This window comes from Lampris incognitus, chromosome 9 (genome assembly GCF_029633865.1).
Source record: "Lampris incognitus isolate fLamInc1 chromosome 9, fLamInc1.hap2, whole genome shotgun sequence".
Classification (NCBI taxonomy): domain Eukaryota; kingdom Metazoa; phylum Chordata; class Actinopteri; order Lampriformes; family Lampridae; genus Lampris; species Lampris incognitus.
The window spans coordinates 42,177,274-42,203,263 of NC_079219.1; the positions used below are offsets into that span (position 1 = coordinate 42,177,274).

General features: G+C 43.2%; 1 protein-coding gene across 1 annotated transcript in view; it reads left to right on the forward strand.

Annotated features, from left to right (window-relative positions):
* cdk14 (cyclin dependent kinase 14) overlaps positions 1 to 25,990 on the forward strand; it is a 278,497-nt gene that overhangs the window by 164,538 nt on the left and 87,969 nt on the right. The window contains exon 11 of the mRNA XM_056286990.1: positions 2,637 to 2,730. Within this exon, the coding sequence (XP_056142965.1) occupies positions 2,637 to 2,730 (94 nt within the window). The remainder of the gene's footprint in view (positions 1 to 2,636; positions 2,731 to 25,990) is intronic.

A 25,990-nucleotide genomic window follows, 5' to 3' on the forward strand; every position in this document is an offset into this window, starting at 1 on the left:
AATGCAGTTAAAGTGAATAATCTAGTTTAAAAAGATGGGTTTTAAGAGCAGTTTTGAATTATGTAATGGAGTCCAGTATGTGGATGTGAGGGGGTAGGGAATTCCAAAGTTTGATGCAGCATAGGAGAAAACCCTGGGGCTCATTGTGCTGAAGTTGATGGCTGGTAGTACCAATAGAGCTGCTGAAGAAGGTCTCTGAGATCAGCAGGAGAACGATTATGAATAGCTTTAAATGTTAATAATAAAATGTTAAAAGGTAATCTTGGGACGCGAAGCCAGTGTAAGGGCACGGTCACACGTGTGCGAAATTAACATCGGTGAATTTTCACCTCCGGTGGCAAAGCAAATTCGGATCTTTGCTTCGCATGGAGTTCAACTTTGGTGAACTTTAGCTGGCAACTTCACAAATTTGGTTTGCCAACAGAAGCCAATGTTTTTATTACCCTTCGCTCACATAGAATGGAAATAAACGGGAGTTGAATATTCAACAATGTTAGTTTTGTTCATGTGTGATTATGCCCTAATTGAATCAGCAGGGGAGTGACATGTTCAATGTACTTTGAACATGTCCTTGCTGCTGAATTTTGGATGAGTTTAAGTTGGTGAATAAGTTTGTTGCGAATACCTGCCAAGATCGCATTGCAGTAGTCAATGCATGATGTGACCAAAGCATTGACTAAGACTTCCATGAAGTGTTACATTAAAGTTGACCATAGTCTGGAGATGTTTCACAGATGGAAAAATGCAATCCGGGAGACATTGTTTATGTAACTGGAAAAAGAAGGGTACTGTTGAGGATAACACCAAGGCTCTTAACCTGGCTGGAAACAGGTATGGTGGCTCCAGCAATGGCAAGTGAGAAAATTAGTTTAGATTTAGTGTCAGTGAGAAGTTTTACCAGTTAAATTTCAAATAATTGTTTGTCATCCATATATGTAAATCATGGAGATGAGCAGTGAGGGTACTAGATGAAAGAGAAGTGCACTTTGTGGACACATAAAGCTGTGTATCATCAGCATAAAAATGAAGATGAATACCATAGTGCCAGAACATATTGCCAAGAGGGAAGAGGTAAATGGGTGGTCTGGGTGGCATGGTGGTCTATTCCGTTGCCTACCAACATGAGGATCGCCAGTTCAAATCCCCATGTCACCCCCCGGCTTGGTCGGGTATCCCTACAGACACAAATGGCCATGTCTGTGGGTGGGAAGCCGGATGTGGGTATGTGTCCTGGTCACTAGCGCCTCCTCTGGTCGGTCGGGGCAACTGTTCGGGGGGCGGGGGAACTGGGGGGAATAGCGTGATCCTCCCATGCACTACATCCCCTTTGCAAAACTCCTCACTGTCACGTGAAAAGAAGCGGCTGGCAACTCCACATGTATCGGAGGAGGCATGTGGTAGTCTGCAGCCCTCCCCGGATCGTCAGAGGGGGTGGAGCAGCAACCGGACAGCTCTGCTCTCTCGAAACTAGCGTACTCTGAAAATACGTATTACCAAATACACTGGGGAGGAAAAGGGGGGGGGGGACCAACAAAAATATAAATAAAAAATAAACAGGAGTGGCCCCAACACTGAACTCTGTGGAACTACATGATGAACTATGACGCTTTCCGACTGGTAATTCTGAATCTTTACAAATGTGTCCTGTCTGCAAGGTAGGAAGCATACCACTGATACACAGTGCCCACAGTTCCAATGCTAGCCAGACAATCCATGAGAAGCAGACGAGATATAGTATCAAAGGTTGCAGTGAGGTCAAGGCAGATGAGGATAGAGAGCGTAGACCAGAATCAGCTACACAACAGAGGTCATTGGAGAGCTTAACCAGGGCTGTTTCTGTGCTATGTTTGAGGCGAAAGCCAGATTGGAATTGTTTGAAGAGATTATTGTTATCAAGGCAGATTTGAAGTTGAGATGCAACTACCCGCTCAATAATTTAGGAGATGAATAGTAAATTGGAAATAGGCCAGTAGTTGTTTTGGTCATTAAAGTCTAAACCAGGTTTTTTTTTTCACAGTAGGCTTGATTGTGGCAATCTTCAGTGAAGGGGGAACTGTACCAGTGGACAAAGAGGATGTAGATGATGATTTAGGTTATCAGGGAAATGATAGAGGGCAAGTATGCTTTAACTGTGTTTGTGGGAATTGGATGCAGGTGACATGTGGAGGTATTAGGCTTAGTAATAAGTTCAAAAATATAATTTTCAATTGGAAGACTGAAGTCACATGGTTCAGTGGATGGAAAAAGTTTCATTGTGCTTACTGATGGTAAGTCAGTCTGCATAATGTCTAGATTAAAAGTGAACCTAAGCTTTAAAGAAATAACACAACTTCAACATCCCTATCATACTGTATCAAACTGATGCACCAATTTAGACCCATACACTAACTCTCACAGCTTTCAAGAATTGATGAATTTTATGGATTTAAAAAAAGTACTTTCTCAACAGCGACTTTCAACAAAGGAACATAAATGCTTTTTGCTTTTCTATACTACAATGTTGTGATGCATGTAACTTCAGTGACGTTCCAGACATAGGGTGGTATTTGAATATACATATATTTTTTTTTTATTATTATTATTTATTTTTTAAATTGTTAATTTAGGGTTGTTCTCTTTATTATGCTGTGTTCCAGGGGTGTGGGCTGCATTTTCATTGAGATGATCCAGGGAGTTGCAGCATTTCCAGGGATGAAAGACATCCAGGACCAGCTGGAGAGGATATTCCTGGTGAGTGATAGATTCTCCAAATATCTTGCTCTATAGCAGGGTTCCCCAATTAGTTTTCCCCAAGGGCCACATCAGTTTTCCATTGCGCCAGAAAAAGTTGTTTTATGTGCAGATGGTGTTGCTTCTAGTACAATTATTATTATTGTCATTATTATTTTTGTTATTATAATTGTTATTATGGTTTGAAGACAAAGCAAGAGAGGCAAGATTGAAGAAGAAGATAGCTTTGACATTTGCGGAGGACAAATGCTGGGTATATTAGGAGGAGGATGCGGAATATGGAACTGCCAGGGAAGAGGAAAAGGGGAGGCTTATGGATGTGGTGAGAGAGGGCATGCAGGTGGCTGGTGGGACAGAGGAAGATGCAGAGGACAGGAAGAGATGGAAATGGATGATGTGCTGTGGCGACCCCTAATGGGAGCAGCTGAAAGTAGTAGTGGTACTACTAGTAGTTGTAGTAGTCGTAGTAATAGTGGTGGTGGTGGTAGTAGTAATAATTTTAACCTGGGATTCTTAAAGCCTGTGTTGAGGGTCACACAAGAAAAAAAAATCACTCTTGAAACAAATTAAGTCCAAAACCAACCAATCGATTATGGATAAATGGACAAAAATATATGGATGTTCATTCACCAACCAGTGAGAGAAGCGGGAGTGACGGGATGAGGCAATCCTTCTGATGTCGGGCCTATATTCTGTTGTGGCAAGCCTGAGGCACTGGCAAATATGTGCATTGGAAAGTCTGTTTCATTCATGGTTCTTGATTGTGTTCATTGACGAAAATGATGACTCGCATATGTATGTGGAGGGGAAAATTTGAGTTGTACCATTGAGATAGCACTCGTGTTTTTGAATCGAGCTTGGGGAACCACGTTGATCCAAAAAGTCACTCACCCAACATCATTGTGTTGTGCTTTGAGCAAATCGGGTGTTCCCATCTGAAGAGTTGCCTCATCTATGGAAGGTACAGCTTTTTGGCTTCTGCAGTTGACTGGCTGTCAGCCAAAACGGAGAATGGCTGTCTCGGGAAGAGGAGGATGTCATCTGAGAGTTTAGGGGAGCTTTCAAATCGTTCCTTGAAGTTTTCTGCAAGGCTTGTCATGGAATCCTTCATCACTGGATCTTCCCACGTTTCGTTCTGCTCACATGCTCCCACAGATGTGGAAAGTAAGACTTGCTGTCTCTCCAAAAGGTTCACCTTTGACTAGAAAGCTTCAACCACCTTGTATATGTCTGCAACAGTGTGCTTCTTGCCTTGTAATTAAAGATTAAGGTGATGTAGATGAGATATGATTCATTCATTCATTCATTCATCATCAGCCGCTTCTCCGGGGTCGGGTTGCAGTGGCAGCAAGCTAAGTAAGGTACTCCAGACGTCCCTCTCCCCAGCAACGCCCTCCAGCTCCTCCTGGGGTATCCCAAAGCGTTCCCAAGCCAGATTTGACATGTAGTCCCTCCAGCGAGTTCTGGATCTACCCCGGGTTCTCCTCCCAGTTGGCCGTGCCTGGGAAACCTCCAAAGGAAGGTGCCCAGGAGGCATCCTAATCCTTTCTATTTCTTATTTATCTTTTATTTCTATTTGTTTGTGTTTCTATTTTCTTATCTTGTATCTTGTTAGTTTTTAGTTATTAGTGCGTGAGTGTCTGTAATAGAACCCAATTTCCCCTCTGGGATGAATAAAGCATTCTGATTCTGATTCTGCTTCTAATCAGATGCCCGAACCACGGAGTAGAGCAGCGGCTCTACTCCGAGCTCCCTCTGGATGTCCAAGCTCCTCACCCTATCTCTAAGGCTGAGCCCAGACACTCTACGGAGGAAACTCATTTCAGCTGCTTGTATCTGATCTCACCCTTTCGGTCACTACCCAAAGCTCATGACCATAGGTGAGGGTTGGAATGAAGATTGACTGGTAAATTGAGAGCTTTGCCTTCCGGCTCAGCTCCCTCTTCACCACAACGGTCCGGTACAACGTCTACATTACTGCTGATGCTGCACCAGGCCACCTGTATTAATATCCCGCTCCATCCTACCCTCACTCATGAACAAGACCCCAATATACTTGAACTCCTTCATTTGAGGCAACAACTCATCCTCAACCCAGAGGGAGCAATCCACCATTTTTCTGACTCTCATCCCAGCCATTTCACACTCAGTTGCAAACCGCCCCAGTGCACGCTGGAGGTCATGTTCTGATGAAGCCAACAAAACTACATCATCTGTGAAGAGCAGAGATGCAATTCTGAGGTTCCCTAAATGGACAAACTCCTCACCTTGGCTGCACCTTGAGATCCTGTCCATGAATATCACAAACAGAATGGGAGACAAGAGACAACTTCCGCGGAGTCTGACACTCACCTTAAATGTGTTTGACTTTGTGCCGAGAATGCGGACACAGTTCTTACCTTGGTTATACAAGGACCAGATGGCTTGTAACAACTGCCCTGGTACCCCATACACCCACAGTACCCCCCACAGAGTGCCTCAGGGTTTATGGTCGTAAGCCTTCTCCAAGTCCACAAAACACATGTAGACTGGCTGGTCAAACTCCCATGCCCCCCTCAGCACTTCCCCAAAGGTAAAGAATTGGTCCGTTGTTCCACGGCCAGGACAGAATCCGCATTGTTCCTCCTTGATCAGAGGTTTGACAATCGGTCAGAGCCTCCTTTCCAGCACCCTAGATTAGACTTTATCAGGGAGGCTGAGCAATGTGATGCCCCGATAATTGGAGCACACCCTCCGGTCCCCCTTTTTAAATATGGGAACCACCACCCGGTCTTCCTCTCCACAGGTACTGTTCCTGACCTCTACACGACACTGAAGAGGCGTGTCAGCCAAGATAACCCACCAATGTCCAGAGCCTTCAGCATCTCAGGGCAAATCTCTACCTGGTGCCTTGCCACAGGGGACCTTTTTAACTATCTCAGAGACCTCTGCCAGGGATATGGGTGGGGCTTCCCCCGAGTCTTCAGACTGTACCTCCTCCACTGAGGACGTGTTAGCCGGGTTCAGGAGCTCCTCAAAGTGTTCTTTCCACCGCTCAACAACATCCCCAATCCGGGTCAACAGTTCCCCTCCCCAGCTGAACACAGCCTGAGTCAAGCCCTGCCTCCATAGCCTTGCCGAACTCCTCCCACGCTCGATTTTTTGCTTCCGCGACCGCTGAAGCGGCAGCCCTTCTGGCCTCCCAGTACTGCTCTGCTTTACTTCTGGAGAACTCTGGACCAACCAAGTCCGAAAGGCCTCCTTCTTCAGCCTGACGGCTCCCCCCACTGCCCCAGCGAGTTCTTAGGTTGCCACCTCGACAGGCATCGATGACCTTATGACCACAGCTCCTGTCTGCCACATCTGCAAAAGAGGCTTTGAACATGATATCATATTTTCTATTTTTTGTTTACGATGATCTGATTTTGTAGGGTAGTTGGCATTAAAACTGGCAGCATGCATCATGTTTAAGTGCCACTTGAGATTATCTGCTTTGCAGACAGCTGCAGTCTGCATGCATATCAAGCATGTCGGTTTGGCATTGGCGTGGTCCAGTAAAATAAAACACAACTGATCAGTCTCAGTCAGATTTGAACTGACTGTTTTCCTGGTTGACTTTCCGCTTTTTCACACAGGCCATGTTCTTGGTTTAGGAAAGTTATTATCTGTGACTTAACTGGTGAGTGGCTCTGTCTAGTTGAGGACCGTAGAGAGTGCGGGGTACGTCTTACATCTACACGCACTCTACGACATAGGTCAAGTGTACGGTGTGGGGTGAGGTCAAAATAAAGTAGAGCAGCACACACTTTATTTCACATGTTGCAGACTTTATTTTACGTTATGACAGGTGCATTGGTGCCAATGGGTCGGCACGGGTGAGACATGTGGCTCTCAGGCCCGGCCCGTGGGCTGCCTATTGGGGTTCAGGGCTCTATAGCATGTGAGTAGTGTTTTTTAACAGTGGTAGCACTTTAAGCAAAAAAAAGCTCTGCCAATATTCCACATTAACACAGCGGAATTTCCAACTTTGAACAGAGGAACACTACAGCAGGCATGCATACATAAGCTCGTATGAGTGATTCATCTTTGTACTCAGGTATTTGATTATTAGGTATTTGCTAAATGCACATGCTGTACATATTGCTACATATTTTGTGTTATTAAGAACGTGCCTGATATTCTATGTTCCCTGTGTATAGATGACTGTTTTGCTGTGAACACTGAGCTGCTTACATAGGTCTTTTCTTCATGTGCTAAATGATTAACCTTGCGAAACAAAGGTTATTCCTCTCTTGTTGCTCTAGAAGAGCATCCTCACTCTCTGGATCTTGTCATTCATGTTACGGTCAAAGTCTATGGGTGACCTTTTGCTTCAGCGTATTCAAGTAAACAGGAAGACTTAATCAGGACTCAGGAACAATTTATTTTCATTTCTTACATGTACTTGCATACACAAAGAAACAATATTTCGTGTCTCCCAGTCCACAGCAGTAAAACACAAAAAACACACATCCAAAATTTCCCAAAAACGACACCACCAAAAACATACAAAAACAGAGAGAACAAAGCAAGAAAGAAAAAAAAAACAGTCAACAACACAGTCCTCCACTCAGTGCAGCACGATCCAAAAAAATTCCTCTGTCCAGAGAACAAACTCCAGCCAGGATGACTGTCGGAACTGCTGTTCTGCATGGGCTAGCAGTTAACATAGCCTGCCCCGCTTCCACGTCCTGTCAGACCACCCTCAGTGTTTCCTCCCCGGGCACAGCTCCAGGCAGGGGCCGTGGTCCCTGGGCCCATCGGACGAAGCAGACCAAGCTCCCCCAGCCGATCCAATGCTAGCTCTCCCAGCCAAACTTCCTCGACACACCTCCCCCACACTCCACATGACGACACAGACACAGACAAAAACACTGCACAGTCGACGCTAGGCGAAGCCGCCGCCAGACCGCCTCGATGTTTCCTCTCGGGTACAGCCCCAGGCAGGACCATACAGCTCCGCAAAGGGCCATAAGCTCTCTCAGCTGATCCAACACCAGCTCTCCTAGCCGTTAAACGAACAAAATTGACGAACAAAATTAAAAAAAATACACATGAAGACACAGACTTAGATGCAGATGTGGCCAAAGACACTGTATAGTTGGTACTGGGTGAGGCCGCTGCAAACGCATTTCACACCATCTTTTAATGTATAATAGGGGTAATGTATAATAAGGTTCCAGCATCCCTGTGACCCTGAGAGAAGGATAAGCAGTTCAGATAATGGATGGATGGCTAATGTTTGGTTCTACACAAGTGTTGGATGGCAAAATTATGTCAAGGGGCTGTGAGGGCTCCTGAATTTGCTAATCCCTGTGTTTGTCATTTCTATGTTATTGTGTCACAGTTCTTCTCGTGAAGTGAGTTGTAGCAGGGCACATGCAATGGATTTATATTCATAGGAGAGAAGAGAATGAATAATTAATGAAATCAACAAGAAAGATGAGAGGAAAAGAGGGTTAGGCCAGCAAAAGAGTCAGGTGTTGAGCCAAGTAATTTTGCTGCTGTTTGGTCCTTGGGCTAAAGATGTTTGTCTAAGATTGGATGGTTTGAGAAAGGAAGAGATGGGGAAGAGGAATAGGATAGAGGCTTACGGTGAACAGGAGGAAGGCCCCTAGTAAGAGGGGAGGCAGATAAAGAAAACTAATTTTTATTAATTTTATTTTGTGCTAAAAAGAAAAAAAACAGTATATATGTATTTACACATCTGCGAGGTGGAGCTCAGTCCTAGTTATCTTCAGCCCCCTGCATCTTCTCTCTTCTCTGTTTCCCCAGCCACAGAGCTGTTACCAGGGACGGTAAGGGGGTCTAGAGAGGAGATAAAAAATGAGTCTGAATCTTGTATCTGTATGCAACTATTAGGGTTTTCAAAAATTAGTTTTTTCCTTGCAGTTTGGAAGTAACATTGGAAGACGTGGTGGGAGAAATGTAGACCGAGTTTAACAGGACAGAGCAAGAAGAGGTTGGGCCAGGAAGACAAAATATGTTTTGTTTGTTTTTTTGTTTTGTTTTTTTACTTACTCTGCCTCTTGGGGTTATATTCACAAATTGTCCAAGTGCTACGAGTTGCTCCTAGTAGTGGTGAAATTCCATATAAATTACAGAAAGTTGAATTGGTTCATCTGGACACAACGTTTGTTGAGAGAAACATGCAGGTATCCCCACCCTAATAAACAATAAAGTGGCATAACGACCAAAACCAACGATCAGTTTCATATGCAAATTGATATGACCATTAACTAGAATAACAATGGCCATGTGTACAGAGGATTGGGGAATAGTTGCAATCACATATGTAAAATGGCAACAATATGAAATTCTGCTGTACGTGTTCATGTAGTATATTACAAGATGTAATGTTATGAGAGAAGACAAATGTTCTGTCTATTTTTATGGTCCACATAATTCACATATTTATCGACATTAAGTTGTGGAAAAAAATATAATATTAGCATAGTAGGTTAATGGGGTAAAAGCGCATTACTTTAACTTTTGAAAGGGAGTTGTAATGGTATGAGCAAAATATCATTTATCCTCAGGAGAGTTTGAACTTAAGAGCAAACCTAGGTGATTGAGGTGGTCTATACAAGTCACAACAATCCTCCTGCCACTTAACAGCGTACACTACTGTAGCCGGGTGGGGCTTGAGTTCTAAAGTAAAAAACCACCAGAGAGCGCTGTGCCTTGTGGCGCCTCCCCCAGCGCGAGCTAGAACGGCAGAGATTAAACCGGAAGTTCCGTTTTTTCGTTCCCTTCCTCAAGTACTCTGGAGTGATCGGCTGTGTTTCTTAAGAGCTTGTAAAAGCGGTAACGTTCTATGTTAAAATGATATCTAATGCAGAAAATATCGAAAGATTCATGTTAATAATGCTGTGTTAGATGTAATATGTGAGATCTGTTGCCGATTGTAATGTTATACTGTGTGACGTTCGCAGATTTATTGTTAGAGCGTTTCCATGTGTAACTGATAGCCAAGCAGAGTTAGGCATCCATCACACCATGTGGGGCAGGACCATGTAAAACGCTATACTTGTGAGTGTTAGCTAGGCTAATCACATTTATTAGCTACAGATGTTGTGTTTGGTGACAACTAACTTTGTGCTTTTCATTTGTTTTATTAATTTTGGTGTAACAGGGAGGACCCTGCAGTTGTTTATTGTGCAGTTATTTTATTTGGTTATTTTCTTTCATTTGATTAGGCACTTGTATGCTAGGTAGTTTCTACAAGCTAGCTGCACAAGAGATTAGGCATTTTATAGGCTAAGAGCCAGAGATTTATGTTGAGCAGTATCATTGTTGAAACTCTAAATTTATTAATGTCATTTTTCTAAATCATAAAATTGATCGGAATAAAGAACCCTGTTTTTTTATGTTGTCTTGGGATATTCAATTTTACCAGGCTGCACTACAATTGCTCTGTATGTGCCGGGGGACCCGATCCTTGAGGTGGCCCAATTTCTGGTGCAGCGTGTTTTGGGATTTCGAAGCAACTGAGATGTGGTGTTTGGATAATTACCTAAACCACTTACCAGAACAACTGTGCATTAGAGACCTTCTTTGATCCTGTTAGTTCACTGCAGAACATGTCAACATAGTTGCTTTTTTTACTAGTAACAGTCATATAATAACATTTGCTATCACAAAATTTCTCAATGAAATGAAGAAGAAGCATTTCAGCTACATGCCAAAGTGGAAGTGAACTCATTTTCCCAAAGTCCTTTCTTGGTTTCTTTTATGGTGTATGTAACTCATGGCGTCATTTTTCAACCACGAAAGTATTGATGTATTTTTAAATGTTGTAATCGTGGTCTGGAAGTCAATTTGCACAAAAAATGCTTAGTCTTTTTCTTGGTGATGGAAATACAATCAGCCCCCAGAACCAAATCTACAACTACTGCTACTTTTGGCTGCTCCCGTTAGGGGTCGCCACAGCAGATCATCCGTTTCCATTTTTTCCTGTCTTTTGCATCTTCCTCTGTCACACCAGCCACCTGCATGTCCTCTCTCACCACATCCATAAACCTCCTCTTTGGCCTTCCTCTTCCTGGCAGCTCCATATTCAACATCCCACTCCCAATATACCCAGCTTCTCTCCTCCACACATGTCCAAGCCATCTCAATCTTGCCTCTCTTGCTTTGTCCCAAACCGTCCAAACTGAGCTGTCCCTCTAATATACTCGTTCCTAATCCTGTCCTCCTTCATCACTCCCAGTGAAAATCTTAGCATCTTCAACTCTGCCACCTCCAGGTCCGCCTCCTGTCTTTTCGTCAGTGCCACTGTCTCCAAACCATATAACATAGCTGGTCTCACAACCTTCTTGTAAACCTTCCCTTTAACCCTTACTGGTACCCTTTTATTCGCAAATCACTCCTAACATTCTTCTCCACCTACTCCACCCTGCCTGCACTCTCTTCTTCACCTCTCTTCTGCACTCCCCATTACTTTTGACAGTTGACCCCAAGTATTTAAACTCGTACGCCTTCGTCACCTCTACTCCTTGCATCCTCACCATTCCACTGTCCTCCCTCTCATTCACGCATAGGTCTTGCTCCTACTGACTTTCATTCCTCTTCTCTCCAGTGCATACCTCCACCTCTCCAGGCTCTCTTCAACCTGCACCCTGCTCTCACTACAGATCACAATGGCATCCGCAAACATCATAGTCCACGGAGTCTCCTGTCTGAGTTCGTCCGTCAACCTGTCCATCACCATTGTAAACAAGAAAGGGCTCAGAGCCTATCCTTGATGTAATCCCACCTCCACCTTGAACCCATATGTCATTCCAACCGCACACCGCACCATTGTCACACTTCCTTTATACATAAGCTGCACCACTCCTACATACTTCTCTTCAACTCCCTGCTTCCCCATACATTCTTGGTTCCCCAGAACCAAATCCAACCAGTGCAAACAAATTGTAGGACCTGTAACTAGCATGAAAGCGAGCTAGTATAGATGTTATAACATGTTTACTTTGAAAGAAGGTCAGTTAGATTAGTGCCCCTTTGTTCATCCCTCGGAGAATAATTGGTCCTCTGGGTCAACCACAAATCTCCACTCAGACAAAGCTCCTCATCCATTCCTCGTTCAAAGTTTGTTAGAGATCTCTCCTGATTAATTTTAAGATGGAACCCCCAGCAAGTGTTTTTTTGTTTTGTTTGGTTTTGAAGGTTAAATTAAGTTGAGATGTCTCGGATAGTATTCTCTGACTGCTTGTGAACATGGCCCCTAATGTGTTCTCAGTGTTAAGAGAATGACCTTAGCATCAAATGAGTTGAAGGGAGAAAAAAAACATTTAAAGTTATTAAGGCAAACTAACTGTTTTACATGTTACAGTGATGCAATCATTTTCCAATAAATCCTTTTCTCCTGTTTAATGTAAGAAATTAAAAGACAAACTTTCATAATCCAGATATCAACCCTGAATGTAATACACTGCACAAGTATTTACTATGTTAAGTATGTGTGTAATATACTTCAATAAGGAGTTAATATATGGAACTTGTGCTCTGAGATTGACACCACATTGATTAAACTTTTTAATGACATTCCAACGAAAAGGATTTTTTGCTTGTGTGCGTGTGTGTAGGGGTGCATTGCTAGTGTGTATTTTTGTGGGGGAATTAATATTGTAGTTTGCAACACATAATTTTAACTATTTTCCATTGGCTAAAATCTACTGTTGTTAATTGAGTATTGCTTCTTTTGTGTGTTTTCATGAATTCAGCTGCCAGTTAGAGGCAGAGATAACAGATGGATATGGAAATGTGACAATACAAAGCTTGGCAGGACATTTTGTCGGTAAAAAGCAAGACCACCTGTCAGAAGCAAACCTTTTAATCTGCTCTTCAACTGTCTGCCATCGCTCCATGTGTCAGGTGGTCCAGGGCATTAGACTCCATAATGCACCACCCAAACTATTCATGTGAAGGGCACCATCAGTGCATTATGCAGAGGCCCACGTGTTTTAAAGGCCACTTTGTATAAAGACGGGAAGAGAAAGGTCAACGTCCATCATTGTTGGAGAGGCTCTCCACCGGGACCTGAGCTACCATTCTGAATGTGATATCTATTATACCTCCTCCCCAACTGTATTATTATTTAAGCCTTTTCTTTTTCTTTTGTCTTCTTTTTGTTTCAAGTCTAGATTTTCATTTGGCTATTTTCCTCTGATGTCCCACTCTAAATGTATAGTCAGTGTTTATGATCGCGTCAGGACTCTGGCACTGTCTAGCTTTTTTACCATCATTTTACAAAGCTTGTGTGTGTAGGCTGGATGGGTGTAAATAGATCCTTTTATTTTTCATTGCACTTGCTTCAGATGAATGTCAGAGTTGTGGTTATCCAGGAACCTCATTTTTGTCACCTAGTACCTGCATAAAGAACAATCCAAAGATACAAACACAATGCCATGCAAGCTTCTACAGTATGTGTGTCTGCACTCTCCCGCTCCCTCTCCCTCGCTCCCTCTCTCTCTGTCCGTTTGACTTAGAACAGTGTGAGATGAGGCCAGACTCACAATACGTTAATTAAGTGTCACCCCACAAAACGATTACCTCGGCTAGAAGAACTGTATATATGTTGACAGGTCTATCTGCAGGAAATTGCCTGTCAGGACAGAGGTGTATGTATGTGCATTTTGTGTGTGTGTGTGTGTGTGTGTGTGTGTGCGCGCGCGCACACACACATTGGTGCAATGCAGTTACACGGGTGACGATGAGTGAAAGTAAGTAAGTTTATTTTTAGCACCTTTTTAAAACAAAGTTACCAAATGGTGCACAAGATAAAAATACAGAAAAAATAAACAACATACAGTTGCATAGAGAAAAGTAAAAAATAAATAAAATTATAACCCCATTACAGGGAAGGCAAGTCATTAGAGGTGAGATTTAAGATGTTTTTAAAGCTGTTCACAGACACAGCTGATCTAACAGATGTATAAAAGGGCAAGACCATGTAGGGCCTTATATGTGATAAGCAGTATCTTGAAGTCTATTCTATAATTTACTGGGAGCCAATGAAGAGAACTGAAGATTGTTGTGATGTAGGATCTGATTGGTATTGGCTAACAGCCTGGCTGCAGTGTTTTGCACAAGTTGCAGGTGGTACAGGGCTGCTTGGCTGAGACAGGAGAAGAAAGCACTGCAGTAGTCAAGGCATGAAAAAATTAGGGTATGGATTCAAGATCTCTGATTGATAACATTGATTTGATTTTTGCAATGTTCCGGGGTTGGAAAAAGCAGGTTTGCACAAGCTTGTTTATGTGTAGGTCGAAATACAGGTTTTGGTTATAGAGGACACAAAGATTTCTTAAGGAGGGTTTAACATTGGTTGCCAGATGGCCGATACAAGGTTTCCCTTCCAAGACAAACTTATTAAGACCAATAAGGAAGACATCCGTTTTGTCTTGAATTGAGCTGAAGGAAATTGAGAGACATCCATTCCTTAATAACAGCCAGGCAGACATAAAGGGTACCAATATTACCCATACCATTTGGCTTAACTTATAAATACAGCTGCATGTCATCAGCGTAGCAATGGTGAAAGATGCAATTGAAAGATTGCCTAGACGATTGAACCCTGCGGAACTCCACAGAGTATAGGGGCATTGGCAACCTGAAACTTCCTGTTAGACAAATAGGACGAGAGCCAACTGAGAGCAAAGCCTGAGATACCAACCCACTTATTTAAATGTTCAACCAAAATGGAGTGATCAGTAGTATCAAAAGCAGCAGTTAAGTCAAGCAGGGCCAGGACAGAATGTTCGACATTGTCAGCTCGCATGAGAATGTCATCTGTCACTCTTAGAAGTGCTGTTTCTGTACTATGTTGGTGGCGAAAGTTGGATTGGAATATATTGTGTCCTTCAATGACCTCAAGGAGCTTTTGTGGAACGATTGGTTCAAGAATTTTGGAGATGAATTGTAGTTTTGAAATAGGTCTGTAGTTATTTGGTAGGGTTGGATCAAGGGAGGTTTTTTTTTTAATAGGTTGGACACTCGCCATCTTAAACCCATCAGGAATACAGCCGGAGGTGAGAGAAAGATTAATAACAGAGAACAGGCTTGGGTCAAGGGTAGGCAGGACCTCTATAAGAAATGGGGGGGGGGGGTAGTGTGGGATAGTGTGTCAATGAGATTGTGAAGAGAGATCGGGAAGACATTAGACAAAAGGGTAGGATTGTAAACTGATGAGTCAGAGGAAAAATTAGAAATGTTAAAATTAGAATATATATGTATTGATTTTGTCAACAAAGACAAAACATGTTCACAGTCTACTTGGGAGGAGGCATATATAGCAGTATGGAAAGGGTTTACAAGCTGGTCAATGGCTTTAAACAGGAACCTCAGATTGTGATTATTGTCCCTAAGTAGGCCTGCAAAGTAGGCAACTCTCGCCTCTTTGATGTTTTGGTTGAGCATGGACAGCAGTTCTTTCAGACAGAGGACATGGGCCATGAGTTTGGATTTCTTCAACCTATGCGTCACTCTTCTGACTTCCTTTTTCAGATGATGAGTGTTATCCAGGGGCAGGAGTTAGTTGATGAAAACGACCTGGTAGTATGGGGAGCTGTGGTATCTAGTGCAGAAGCACACTGAACATTGAAGCAGGTTACAAGATCATTAATATTGGAGGAGTCAGGTGGGGGGTATAGGAATCAGAGAAACGGAATGAAAAAGTAGCTGCAGAATTGGCACTGAATAAGCGAGAGTGTACTATGCACTTCTGTGGTTGAGCAGAAGACTGTCTCTGCAGCCGTCCCTGAATCGGCAGAGGGGGTGGAGCAGTGACTGAGACGGCTCAGAAGAGAGGGAATTGGCCAGATACAATTGGGAGGGAAAAGGGGGGGGGTAAAAAAAAAAAAGACTGAAGCATGGTGTCAAAACAATGCATTTGTGGTCAGAGATAAAATCAAACATGGAAAGAGAGTTCAAGGCCAGGGCAAGGGTAAAAACAAGGTCAAGAGTGTGACCATGGTCATGTGTAGAGCCAAACACATGTTGAATTAGGTTAAAAGAGTTGGTAATATAGTCCGCGGTGGTGTAGCGGTCTAAGCATTGGCTTTGTGTCAATGCAGTTGCCCACTGGGGACTGGGATTCGCGCCCCAGTCTCATCAGATCCGACTATGGCCGGACTCGATGAAGCGGCAATATTGGCAACGCTGTCTTCAGGAGGGGGGCGGAGTCGGCTTGTGTTCGTCACATGAATGCGTCTCTGGGTGTGTCGGAAAAAACAGTGGTTCGGCCTGGAGTCGCCTCGTCACGAAAGTGGCGAGGCGTCTCCTTCGAGACTGCCGGCCGGAGAGATGCAGTTGGCGAACGCACGCAGTACGAGGGTGGGTGTTTGAATTAAAATAGGGATCGATTGGCCACTAAATTGGGAGAAAAAGGGAAAAATCAGAAATACGTACATTTTTAAAAAAAGAGTTGGTAATATTTTAAGAGTGGGTTGCAAGAGAATCTGAGAGGTTGCCAATGTGCACATTAAAATCGCCAGCCATAATAACTCTATCATATTTGATAACCATTGAAGTTAACAGTTTAGAGAGTTCATTTACAAAAGAATTGTTAGGTTTGGGTGGTCGGTAGACAACCAAGTAACATACTGGGATTTCACAATCACTTTTAAAAGAAAGTAATTCAAACCTTTTCAAAATATCCCATGTAATCTGATTACAAATAAAATTATTCTCAAAAACAACTGCAATACCCCTACCACGACCAGTGAGCCTAGGGAGATTGAGGGTCTGGTAATTGGAGGACAGAGCTCTATTAGAGGGCAGCAGTCCCCTGTTTTAAGCCAGGTCTCAGTTAAAAGTAAGAAATCCAGATTATGAGATAAAATGGGATTTTTAATAATAAAAGTATTATTTAACAGAGCGCTTATGTTACACAACACAAACACTTGGAGTGAAAGGCTTCACTGAGAGTGAATGCTTGATGGAGATCTGAGAAAGGTTGCTTATAGAACAGATGATCAACAGAATGTACGTAGGTGTAAAATTTTCGTTAGTCCTGGAATTTATGTCCTCGTCCATCACACACTGCATCCAGTCACAGCAGGAGAAGGCTGATCAAGTTGCTCTTTTTATGATCTATTGGACTCCTAGCTAGACATGACCGTGGTCTGTTTGGCTGACATTAGGATTAAACAGCTTCAAGTAGGGCCTGGATTGGATCACGTTTTTGAGAGTGGGCTGGTGTTGGGGACAGAACCATGCAGTTGAACTTGTGAAAAAGCCATGAGAAAGGGAAATGATTCGGGGACCAGAGCTGGGAGTGAGGCAGGAAATGAGGTTTGTGATTTGTTTTGTGTTTTTTTTTTTTTTTTACCAGAATCACACTGTCTGAATCCATAGACAGACAATGCCCTGAATGATTCTGTCTCTCTGCTCTGGTTTTAGGGATGGGACCAGCCAGCTCTGTGTGAACTCTTTATTATCTATCTGATAACATGAAAATGAAATGCAGATTGATTGATTGATTGATTGATTGATTGATTGGTTGATTCTGTTACCCTACTTCAACCTCCTGTCATTTGAAGACTATGAGGCCAAAGTAAACAGCACATGGCAGGCATAAGGGAAGGCTGTCTGTCAAGGCTTAATTTATTACTTGCATCTGCCTGGGTGGGCGGCCTATAATTTACCCAGTGGTAATGTTTATGTATCTGCATGTGCATGCAGGGTATTGCTCTATGACCTCAGTGAATTTCCTGGCTGGCAGCTTTCCCTATTTATCTCCTGCTCCCTCACCCTTTATCTATTTCCACATATACATAGCAGTATTTTTGTTACAGTGAAGAGTTCTTCCCCACACTGATAGATCAGTAGGTCTGGAACATTATTTTCACTTACCTAACTCTTGTTTACCTGCTCCACCTTTGATTTTATAGAGCATATATTGGTGTTAACCCTGCGAAGACAAAATTTGCAGTTTTTTTTTTTTATTTTTTTTTTTTTATATATATATGAAGGCTAAGTTTTCACACCTGAATTTTGATGAGCTTTGAAAGTCTTCCCTTAAGCTGCTATAACAAAAGTTAAGTGTGTGATTTCCCCCCCCCCCCCCATTCTCGTGTTCCTCACAGCGTCATGCTCTCTTTTTCTTCTTCCTCATTGGAGAGAAGAGAAAGGATTGTGAGCTGCTGGAAAACGGCCTGGTTGATGACTGTTGCCTGATGTCTGGTTGTGCTGTGATGTGTCCTCTGCTCCCTGCCGATGTGCTCTACCACTCTATCCTCCATGATGTCCCTCAAAAAGACACTGACATTTACAACCTGCCCTAATCTCCCTGTGTACCCCATGCTCCCTCTCAACTAAAAGGTATCAAACTACCTTCATCTATAATGCTAACTATTCTCATTTCTGTGGACAAGAATGGATTCTGCTCTAACACATGAACACACATACCCCCATGTCTTCATCCCATCTCTAGACCCCGTTACCCTCTGTACTAGTTCTCTACTTAACTATAAACAATCGCTCTTGCCATCTAGTCTGCTGCTTTGTCATCATCACCCCCTACTACACAGGACTATTGGGCCATCCCTCCTAATGCATGTTGAAAGCTCTCTTTCCTCCCACTCTCCATCTCTCTCCCTTTCTCCTTCCATCTCCAATCAAGCTTGACTCTTCACTCTGCCTACTTATAGAGAAGAGGAGTATTTACTCCTTGTCTGTGAATGTTCTCATTCATCCAGGTCATAGTTATCCAAAGGAATTGAATCAAGTGCAACTGGACTTGGTTATATATCCGTGAAGACGTTTCGCCTCTCATCCAAGAGGCTTCATCAGTTCGTGCCTTTCTGACTAGACCAAGCTAATCTTACTGGCTGGTGATGAAACTCAGATGTTTAGCCTCTTTGGAGTCGTTATCAGAGCTATTAATGTCAATGGCTCTTTTGTGTTCCGATGTTTAGCAACGACAGTCGTTATCAGAGCTATTGATGTCAATGGCTCTTTGGTGTTCCGATGTTTAGCAACGACAGTCGTTGAAGGTGTTAGTTTCGACTTCGTTAGTCCTCCATTCAGTGGTCATGAGTCGTTGGAGCTGTTAGTGACCGACTGTTGTTCTTGGAGGCTAAGCTTTTGAGTCTCCTGGGTAGAGATGAAAGGACGGCATTGTAAGTGGGAGATAGGTGGTGTCGCAGAGCTCCTCCTCTGTTGAGGGATGGTTTTTCCAGTTTCGCATAGATGGCTTCCTTCACCCCTCTTTCAAACCATCTATCTTCCCTGTCCAAAATGTGTACGTTGCTGTCCTCGAAGGAGTGTGTCTTCTCCTTTAGGTGTAGATAGACTGCTGAGTCTTGTCCTGAGGAGTTTAGCCTTCTGTGTTGGGCCATCCGTTTGTGTAGTGGTTGTTTGGTTTCTCCTATGTATAGGTCAGTGTATTATTTACTCCTTGTGTGGAATTTGATTTGTTTTATCTGTGTGTCCTCCACAGTTCACCAAATAGCCTTTCAAATGTAGGCCCGTATATCACCCTTATCATCTTTAATGGTTGGTGCATGTTAATATGGGAGTCTGACTAAATGGGGGGCTTTTATTGAAAACAAATTTATAATTGCTTACAATACCTGTGGATTTTGTCCTAAACAAGACATGGTACTACCTGACTTGTCTGTGTCTGGTGTCTCTAAAGAGTGATAAGCCTCAGTGGTAGGCAACTGATTATGTGGCCCCTGCAATCAGGACAAGGTGACCCCTCTCCTAAAATAAGAATAAAAAAAAATAAAGCCATATGTCACACTTTAGTATGAACCCAATCAGTTGAAAGATCTATCTAAAATGTACTTTTGTGCCTAGGATGTGGATTTTTCCATCTAAACAACGATCGACATTAAATGTCATTTAGCTGTTTTAAACCTGGATTGCAATCTCAAAGAGAGAGATTACATTTTGAGCAATGATTTCAGATTAATTTAAGAAATTAATTAATTAAATCCCCTAATCTGAATTTAATTTCAGACATTAAATTAATTAACATTTAATTAATTAATTAACAATTAATTTCAGTTTAGGAGGCTGGAGGGTATGCTGCAATGATCGGGGCATCCAACTGCTCAGCTTCCCCTGGAAAGTCTACTCTAGGGTGCTGGAAAGGAGGGTCTGACTGATTGTCAAACCTTGGATCCAGGAGGAACAATGCAGAGTCCATCCTGGCTGTGGAATAATGGGCCAAGTTTTTACCTTTGCGGAAGTGCTGAGGGAGGCATGGGAGTTTGACCAGCCAGTCTACATGTGTTTTGTGGACTTGGAGAAGGCTTATGACTGTGTACCTCAGAGCACTCTGTGCGGGGTACTGCGGCAGTATGAGGTACTGTTGCAGTTGCTACAAGCCATCCGGTCCTTGTATAACCAAAGTGAGAGCTGTGTCCGTAATCTCAGCACAAAGTCAAGCATGTTTGCGGTGGGTGTCATACTCCGCCAAGGTTGTCCCTTGTCTCCAATTCTGTTTGTGATTTTCATGGACAGGATCTCAAGGGGCAGCCATGGTGTGGAGTTTGTCCATTTTGGGAACACATCACCTGCTCTTCGCAGGTGATGTGGTTTTGTTGGCTTCATCAGAACCCGACCTCCAGCGCGCACTGGGGCAGTTTGCAACTGAGTGTGAAATGGCTGGGATGAGAGACAGCACCTCCAAGTCTGAGGCCATGGTTCTCTACCAGAAAATGGTAGATTGCTCCCTCCGGGTTGGGGATGAGTTGTTGCCTCAAGTGAAGGAGTTCAAGTATCTTTGGGGTCTTGTTCGAGAGTGAGGGTAGGATGGAACGGGAGATTGACAGGTGGATTGGTGTAGCATCAGCAGTAATGCAGACATTGTATGGGACTGTTGTGGTGGAGAGGGAGCTGAGCCAGAAGACAAACCTGTCAATCTTCGTTCCAACCCTCACAATGGTCATGAGCTTTGGGTAGTGACCGAAAGGGTGAGATTGTGGATACAAGCGGTTGAAGTGAGTTTCCTCTGTATGGTGTCTGGGCTCAGCCTTAGAGATAGGGTGAGGAGCTTGGACATCCAGAGGGAGCTCGAAGTAGAGCCGTTGCTCCTTCGCGTCGAAAGGAGCCAGTTGAGGTGGTTCGGGCATCTGATTAGGATGCCTCCTGGGTGCCCTCCTTTGGAAGTTTTGTGCTCATACAACCTAAACGGAGCCATAGTGCTGATGCTACAACATTATTGACTAGAGCTCATCCTCTTAAGATATTTGAGGGAGCAATCATTTCCACTTGAGAAGATGAACCTTCGCTTCATCTTCTCAAACATGTCCTCCTAGTTTCTCTTAACCAACTCTTCATTACCAAGATAAACACCCAGATATCTGATACCATCTTTTTTCTATCCCAACCCCCCATGGTAAAACTGGAAGCCCACCAGACCAGTTTCCAACTGCCAGCACTTCACTTTTTCTCCAGTTTACCTTTGCAGCAAAAATAAGACCAAATTCAAACACAGTTTTATCAACAATATTAGTGTCAGATTGGTTTCCAATCAGGACCAGGACATCATCAGCATAAGCAGATAAATCATGAGCAGTATTAAAACCTGGTAAAACCAAACCGTCAATACAGGATCTCATTTTGTGTAACAAGGGTACAATAGATAATGCATAGAGCATTCCAGATAGAGAGCAGCCCTGTCTTACACCTCTGAGTACTGTGAAGAGAACACTCAGTCTTCCATTTATCTTCAATACACTCTGAATGTCTTGGTACAAAACCTTGATCATAGCAATGAGACTTGGGCTGAGACCAAACCGCTCCAAAACCTACCAGAGATAAAGGTGTTCAGCCTGTCAAATGTTTTTTGGTTTTCTTTTGGTTTGTTTTTTGTTTTTTTTAATGAGATGAGACCAAAGTCTGTGCCCAAAGAACTAGAGACATCCAAAACATCCCTTAATAAAGACACATTGTCTATGATGGACCTACCAGGCACACAGTAAGTCTGGTCCAGGTGAATTACTTAATCCATCACGTTTCAGCCGGTTAGCCAGAGCCTTGGACAAGATTTTATAATCTGAGCAGAGGAGGGAGACTAGCCACCAATAGACTTGTTAAATTGAAGTTGGTGATAGGGGACATTGATTGTTGATGTTTACCGTAAACCAACGCATACTGATCAGTACTTCAGTTTTGACTCTCGTCATCCACTAGAGCACAAACTAGGATGCATCAGGATGCTGTACCACCAAGCTGAAAATGTTCCCACGGACACAGCAGCTGGGGAAGGGGAGTAATCTCACATTAAACAGGCCCTGATTAAGTATGGTTACCCTAACTAAGCATTTGTCAAAGCCAGGAGGATTCCCAAAAAGTGCACCAGCCAATCAACGAGAGGACAACAGCTGCCTAAGCGTAAACCAGTGTTGATTCCGTATGTGGTATGAGTGGTATGAGTGTCTTTTCAACTCGACTGTCGGCTCCAGTTACAAGGGGGGTGGGGGCTAACAGTGATTGGATATTTACTCGTGGGGCGGGGTTTTCTGCAGCAGGCTGTCTCAGCCTGCCTGCACACAGTGAAAAATCCATTCTCCAGCAGTAAGAAACGCCTGTCAACTATTCACGCATGTTTTAACTGCAAAACCGAAAACCCACGGTCCATAAAGGCGGATTGAACCGTACAGGGCGGACCGTACGGTTCGGTTTTAAACCAAAAACCGTTGCAAGCCTAATCATAGACAGGTGTCAGAACACAGTGCACTGCAGCTTGCTGCATATGCGGCTGCATAGCTGCAGAGTGGTCAAAGTGCCCATGCTGACCCCCTGTCCACCATAAAGATAACTTACAATGGGCACGTGAGCGTCAAAACTGGACCATGGAGCAATGGAAGAAGGTGCCTGGTCTGTTGAATCATGTTTTCTTTTACATCATGTGGATGGCCGGTTGCGTTTGCATCATTTACCTGGAGAAGAGATGGCACCAGGATGCACTAAGAGAAGAAAGCAAGCCGGCGAAGGCAGTGTGATGCTCTGGACAATGTTCTGCTGGGAATCCTTGGGTCCTGGCATTCATATGGATGTTACTTTGACACGTGCCACCTACCTAAGATTGTTGCAGGCCAGGTACACCCCTTCATAGGAATGGTATTCTCTGGTGACAGTGGCCTCTTTCAGCAGGATAATGCACCCTGCCACACAGCAAAAAAAAATGATCAGGAATAGTTTGAGGACCATGACAAAGATTCAAGATGTTACATTTCCCTCCAAATTCTACAGATCTCAATCAGATTGAGCATCTGTGCAACTCTGTTCCATGGAGGCGCCACCTCATAACTTCACAATCAGAATCAGATTTATTGCCAAGTACAAGAACACACAAGGAATATGTCTTGTTGGTATGTTGGTGCAAGATGGAAAATTAACAATAAATAGTTAATATAAAAGTGAGAAAGAACAATAAATAAAGTATATACACAAGATAAAATGTAATAAAAATTAAAGTAAGGTACAACACCAGTTCAGAGTTGAACATGAGACCACATGGCAGCCCCTGATGCCTGGCACTGGGTGGCAGGAGCTGTATTTGCAAAAAGTTAAATAAGAATTTTAAGAAGTTATTCATAGAATAAGTTATTTACAGGGTAGTGCAGGATTTTTGCAGGGTGTTGATATACAGAGAGCATAGCAAGGAACATGAAAAAGGGGAGGGGGGGCAATGCTGTAGGGAAGGAGCTGTTTGGCATAAGGTTCTGTTTTTTTATACACCTCTTAGCCTCTTGCCCGAAGTTATGTCTTATCAGAGGTCTTGTCAGAGTGTTATGAAGAAGCCATGGCCTGAGTGAGAAGGGTCGCCATAATCTTTCCTGCTCACCTCAGTGTTCTGGAGGCTTGCAAGGAGGCGTGTCCTGGAGGGATGGCAGCTTGGCGCCAATCACCATTCAGCGGAGTGAATGATACCCCTGCAGTTTACCCTTGTCCTTGGCAATGGCAGCTGCATACCACAAAGTGATGGAGGAGATGAGGATGGACTCAATGATGGCAATGTGCTGTCATTAACTTTGGCAGTTGAACTTTTCAGCTGCCGCACCAAGTACATCTTCTGCAGTGCCTTACATCTATGCCTACATTAATAGGACAGGCCAGTAATGCTTCAGATTTAATGAGAAAATGATCTGACACAGCAAGACTGCACAGTGGCTCAGTGGTTAGCACTGTTGGCTCACAGCAGGAAAGTCCTTGGCTCGAACCCCATGCCATCCCAGGTCCTTTCTGTGTGGAGTTTGCATGTTCTCCCCATACCTGCATAGGTTTCCTCCAGGTGTTCCGGTTTCCTCCCACCATCAAAAAGACATGCATGGTAGGGTTAATACTTCTTGCTTTGTGCCCCTGACCAAAGCAATGGAAAAAAGAATTGGAGTTGGTCTCTGGGTGCTGCAGCTGCCCACTACTCCTATACAATAGGATGGGTTAAATGCAGAGAACATATTTGTTGTAAGAATACAATTCGTTGTAAGAATTCATTGTAAGAAGTAGTAGTAGTAAGAATACAATGACAAAATAAAGTGGCTTTCATTCTTTCTATTCAGATGTGGTTGGCAAGACATTCAGATCAGAAACAGCTATCCCTTTAGATAAAACTAAATCAGTGGTGTTACCACTGCAATGAGTCGACACTTGAACACACTGAGCGAACCCAAAAGTATCAACAAGTGCCAGAAAGGTGCACTTGTTGAGATGAATATTGAAATCACCAAGAAATAGAATCTCATCAGAATGAGTTACAAGACCTGAGACAAATTCCCCAAATTCTTCAAGAAATAGTGAGTAAGGGCCAGGAGGTCGATAGACTATCACAGTCTGGGCTGATCAGAGTCTGTTCATGGCTGAGGGAGATGAATTTAGAATAAGAGCATCAAAAGATTAGAACTTAGATTCAAGTTTAGAAATTAAATTGAAAATAGATTTAAATATTAAGGCACCACCTCCACCTTGTTTATTTACCCGAGCTACATAGGCATAAGTATAGTCAGGTGGGGAAACTTCATTTTAAAGGAAGGAAAATATTTGGTTTCAGCCATGTTTCACATACCCCAATCATATCAAAACTATGTTCAAGAATCAGATCATTTATTAGTAAGGCTTTGGTAGGCAGTGATCTAATATTTATGAAACAAAATTTAAGCATCTTGTTTAAGTGATCAGTAGTAGGCAAACCTTTAGAGCTACCAATAGATAAAATATTAATTTGAATTAGACACCTTGTATTATTAGCTGAACAATTTGAAGACCTACGCTTTGAACGATGTGTGGTCACACATGTTTGGTTCTGTGGATTATTAGGTGCTTTGTTGTTCATTTCACCACCACCATTGGTAGGAATGATTATTAAATTGTTGTGATTCATACATAGGAGATGAGAGCTTGGGAGAAATACAACAGGGTAGGGAGACGGTCTCAATATTATAGACCAAGCTCTCAAATTCCCTGACTAAACATATTAACTAAACTATTGGACTCCACATCCGCACTAGGTTTTAACCTAGCAGGCTCGCTAATCACCTGCAGCCTGCTGAATGATTAGTCCCTAGTGTTAAACTAAACTTAGACAGCTATCTATATTGCTAGACAAAACAGTGGTGCTGTCCCCAGTAGGGTGAACGTCGTCCACTTTCAACAGGTAAGGGCGACCCCAAAACAAAGGCCAATTATCAACAAAACCGAATCCCTGCTCATTACAGTAAAGAGCCAGCCAGTGGTTCATTGAGGTGAGCCTACTGTACATCTCATCATTACCCTTCAAGGGTAAGGGACCAGAGACAATTAATCGATGCCAACACATCTTTCTGGCAAACTCAAGCATTCTGGCTAGGCTGGCTTTTGTGATCTCTGATTGCGTCATCCTAGCATTATTGGTGCTGACATGAAGAACAATGTTGCTGAATGTAGTGATGCTGTGTGCCTGGGTTCCCTTATTCTCCCTCCATGATGCCAGTACCCTAAGATTTTTCTCTATGTCACATAGGATGCTGTGTTGCTGTAAAGCCCACTGAGGCAAAAGCGTAATTTTTAATAATGTGCTATACAAATAAAATTGACTTGACTTGACTTGACTCTATGTCGGAGACTCTGGCCCCGGCTAAATAGTAAACCAAGGCTGGTGAAGCTAATCTGACATTGTGGGTCATGGAGTCTCCTATCACTAGCCTGTGTTGCTTTAGCAGGAGAGCCTCGCTGGCCGGTAGGACTACCGATAGGGCTGGTGAGGGGCGAAAACTGGTTTGGAGTCATCAGATGTGGCTGCAGA